This window comes from Quercus suber, unplaced genomic scaffold (genome assembly GCF_002906115.3).
Source record: "Quercus suber isolate HL8 unplaced genomic scaffold, Cork oak 2.0 scaffold_239, whole genome shotgun sequence".
Classification (NCBI taxonomy): domain Eukaryota; kingdom Viridiplantae; phylum Streptophyta; class Magnoliopsida; order Fagales; family Fagaceae; genus Quercus; species Quercus suber.
The window spans coordinates 643,566-648,021 of record NW_027069696.1 but is presented as its reverse complement, the minus strand read 5'-3'; the positions used below and the strand labels follow the sequence as shown (position 1 = coordinate 648,021).

At 36.1% G+C, this 4,456-nt stretch overlaps 2 protein-coding genes across 2 annotated transcripts; both read right to left on the bottom strand.

Annotated features, from left to right (window-relative positions):
* Positions 1–729: 729 nt before the first annotated feature.
* Positions 730–2,229, bottom strand: LOC112030679 (receptor-like protein 6). The gene is made up of 2 exons (XM_065780548.1): positions 1,179–2,229; positions 730–983 (listed from the first exon to the last, which is right to left on the bottom strand). The coding sequence occupies exons 1-2, from the start codon at positions 2,227–2,229 to the stop codon at positions 730–732; spliced, it is 1,305 nt and encodes a 434-aa protein (XP_065636620.1).
* Positions 2,230–2,411: 182 nt separating this feature from the next.
* Positions 2,412–4,151, bottom strand: LOC136070521 (receptor-like protein 7). The gene has a single exon (XM_065780547.1). It carries the CDS (start codon positions 4,149–4,151, stop codon positions 2,412–2,414), a length of 1,740 nt encoding a protein of 579 aa, XP_065636619.1.
* Between the last annotated feature and the right edge of the window lie 305 nt (positions 4,152–4,456).

Here is a 4,456-nt window from a genome sequence, read left to right as displayed (position 1 = left end):
TCTAATTAATTCACTTGGCTAATTAATTAATTAATTTACCAAAGGGGTCAATACATTCTTGGCTTATCACAATTAAATTTTTTTGTGGGAAGAACCTATAGCCACAAACTTTATTACAATGCGGCACAGAGCCATTTTTTTTTTTTTTCTTTAAAAGCTTATTGCCATGCCTTTGAGTTTTTTCCACGAAATACTTTCATTGAAACAAACCTTTTTTCTTGTATTGTACCACTATTTTGGGCCAAATTACCATTGCATGTGAATTAAAATTTATAAAACTAAGCAATAGTGAGTGAAATAAAAAACACAAAAGCTAGCACCAAGAAAAAAAACCACACAAGAAAAAGACAAATTTACATGGAAACCCTTCCAATGTAAAGGGGAAAAATCACGGGACAAATCCGATCAATTTTCTATAATAATTAGAGATTACAATGCTTAAGTTTATGTCCACAACTTGAAATTGCTACAAATTGAAAAAAAAAAATTTAAATAACTCTCTAAGAATAAACATAATCTCATCATAACACCAACCAAAAAAAAAAAAACAAAAAAACAAAAAACAACAACAACAACGACAAAAACCTTTTAAAACCAATATTGTAACAATGTCTCCACTTTGAAGAGGTGATTTCCCACCACTTTCAACTTATCACCTCAAGTTAAGAAGAAAGTTGTTCCCTAGAAAAGCTGCCTATGTTGCGCTTTCCTAGTTCTTACAAACCAATGTTACTTCTTCTCAGTCATAATGTTTCCAATAACCACTCCAATTACAAGCCCACTACCATAACCCATTAGGATTATTATCCAATCAAATTGAATGTGAAACCATGAGTCTTGATATACTTCAATGCTTGAAATGGGTAGAGGTGAAGGCTTAGAATTTTCACATTTTTTTGACAATGGATATCCACACAATCCTGAATTTCCATCAAACGAACTATTGTCAAATGTATCAAATTGATTTCCATGCGGTATAGGCCCTGTAAGTTGGTTATGTGAGACATTAAATGATTCAAGGAAAGTGAGTTGCGTTAGTTGCCAAGGTATTTGTTCCGAGAGCTTGTTCTAAGAAAGGTCAAGCGACTCTAATGTTGTCAAGTTTCCTAATGACAATGGGATATGACCTGTGAGATTATTGTAGGAAAGGTTGAGCAATTGGAACCCATTTAAATTACCAATGAATTTTGGAATCATTCCATTGAATTTGTTGCTTGAAAGATCAATAGCTGCAAAAACTTCTACGATCTTTGGATATACTGTTTCCTTGCCTTTGTTTATTATTGTCATCGAGTAAGGGTAAAAGTCATCAACACCATAACCGCTTGGATTAAAACTTGTAGATGCTAGCATGTATCTGCAGCCATTCACATCAACTTTATTCACAAATTTCCAATTTCGAAAATATTCAAATGGTAACTTACCGGTAAATCTATTGGAGGAAATATCAAGAATGCGTAACTTAGGAGAAGCGAAAATGGTTGTAGGACTCCCCACTACACCATACAAGCCATTATGTCGCAGAATAAGTACCCTTAGTTTAGGAAGTGGCCCCAGCCAAGTGGGAAAAACATCATTGAGATTATTGCTTCCAAGGTTTAGAATTTCCAGCTTTCTACAATTTGATAATGATCTTGGTAGAACCCCCTTGAATTGATTTTGGCTCAAGTCAATCATCTTCATTCTACTTCCCTTCACACATAGTTGAGGAATGCTTCCATGAAAATTGTTGCCTCGAAGATTCAATATGGTTAAAGAGCTACTAAAGTTGCTCAAACAGGTAGGAAGAATGCCTCTTAATTTGTTATTAGACATATCAAAGGAATAAAGAGAACTAAGGTTACAAATCAATGGTGAAATTTCTCCTTGAATCATGTTGTCTGCAACCAAATAAACTAAGGCGGATGGTGGTGGAATTAGGGGTAAAGCTTGTAATTTGTTGGACCTAAGGTCCAACATTTGTAGCTGGGGCCATGGAAAGTTCACCATACTCTGGTCAAACCCTGTTAAAAGGTTGTAAGAAAAGTTTACTACTGTTGTTTCTTCACTTATGTTCATCACCCATTTGGGTATCTGGCCATGAATATTGTTGTCAGATAGGTCCAACCATAGCAATCGAGTTTGGTTGTGTAAGATATCTGGGAAATGCCTCAAGTTGCATGAACCTAATTCTAAAACTTCAACATTATTTAGAGTAGCATTGCCATTGGTTTTGGAGAGGAATGACATATTATTTTGTGATAGACTCAGTGCGGTTAAATATTTGAGCCTATGAAACATGTCTAAAGTCACTATGCCACTCAAGTTATTTGAGCAAAGGTAGAGTATTTCAAGTTTCTCAAGTTTAAAAATTGAGAGTGGAATTGAGCCTTGTAATTTGTTATACGGAAGGATCAACATAGTTAATTGTGTCAGTTTCCAAGCCAAGAAGGGATTTGACCGGTTAATTCGTCAGAGGCCATGCTCAAAATACTAAGTTGGGTTAGATTTGCCAAGGAAGATGGGATCTCTGTTTCTAAATTGATTCCTTTAAAGGAAAAAATATGAAGCTTGCTCAACTTTTCAAGCCAAGACAAGGACAAGGAAGAAGGTTTTAAGCTTCTAATAAAGCAATAAGAAAGTTTTAGAACAGTAAGTTGTGTTAGGTTGCCAAATGAAGATGGAATTGACCGTGAGAATTGATTGTTAGAGAAAGCCAAATAATTCAAGGAAATAAGGTTTGATAATGACGAAGGTATTTGGCCCATAAAAGAGTTATCAGAAAAGTCTAGAACAACAAGTTGTGTGAGGTTACCAAATGAAGATGGGATGAACCCCGATAATTGACAATAAGAGAAGTCCAAATAGTACAAGGAAACAAGTTTACCAAATGAAGATGGAATTAACCCTGATAACTGACAGTGACTAAAGTCCAAGTAACTCATAGAAATTAGTTTTGATAAAGAGGATGGTATTTGGCCCACAAAAGAGTTATCAGATAAGTCTAGAATACTAAGTTGTGTAAGGTTACGAAATGAAGATGGAATGAACCCAGATAACTGACAATAAGAAAGGTCCAAATAATACAAGGAAACAAGTTTACCAAATGAAGATGGAATTGACCCTGATAATTGATTACCAGATAAGTCCAAATAATTCAAGAATATAAGATTTGAGAAGGAGGAAGGTATTACACCAATAAAAGAGTTATTAAAAAGGTCCAAAGTAGTGAGTTGAGTAAGGTTACCAAGTGAAGGTGGAATGAGACCCGAGAAATTACAACTCCCAATATGCAATTCATTTAAGGAATCAAGGTTTCCAATTGAAGCCGGTAATTTCCCGAAGAAACTAGTACCCGTGAGCGACAAACTTTTGAGGGGGCTACTTGAGTAGAATTCAGGCAAATAGCCTGTGAGATCTTGATTATTACTCACCTTAAGATCCTTCAGCTTCTGTAGCTTAAAAATTCCAACAGGGAATTCTCCATGCAATCTGCAACTAATCAAATGTAGTGTCGTCAAACCAGATAAATTTGATAAGATTTCAAGCATTGGAGATGATATCTGAACATTACTGAGACGTAGATCTTCCAGACTAGTTAAGTTCCGAACTAAACTTTTCAGACTTATAAGATATAGCATAAAATTGTGCGACCGATCAAGTGATGACAACTTAGAAAGCTCAGAAAAATTTGGTGGAACTTGGCCCCAAAAAAATGAGTTGGACAGGTTGAGATATGTCAACCTAGAAAGATTTCCGAATCCATTTGGGATCTGAGAGAAATTGAAGTCATTATAAGCAAGATTTAGCCTTTGAAGATGAACAAGGCGGAAGAGGCTGCTGTTGGAGGCCATAGAACCATAGAGACAGCTGCTACTGAGGTTTAGGCCAATCACATGGCCTGTGTCCTCGTCACACTCAACGCCATCCCACGAGCAGCAATCTTTGTTCACACCTTCTAGTTTCCAAGATGCAGTCTTGGGATAGTCAAAAGGACCATTGCAAGCATTCTCATTCATGTCAAAGCTTTCTTTGAATTGCAACAAGGCAGAGCTCTCATTGTCATGGCAGAGTGGCTGCGTAGAAGAAAAGCAGTTAGTAGGTAAAGCATGAAACAGTAGAAGTATAAAAAGCAAGCGAGTGGACATCAAGTAACACAAGAATGACGCCATAATAATGTGAATCTTTAACTACTAAGCACTCTTAACCCTTAAGTATGGAAGGGAGTGAAACTATATTGCTTATATAGACATGAATTTAACGAATTAAGTCTTGATCTATGCTTAATTGGGTACCTAAGTGCATGCGTACCGAACTTATGATTAGTCAATTACAGTGATCTAGAGTGTACCCAATCCTTTGTCTTGTGGAAACTGGGAAAGTGGGAAACTCTCTAGAAGTCTCTTCTCCATAATTTCAAGATCACTGTAATTGACCTATGAAGGGAAGTTTGTTGTACCACTTAACCAAGCCTCTT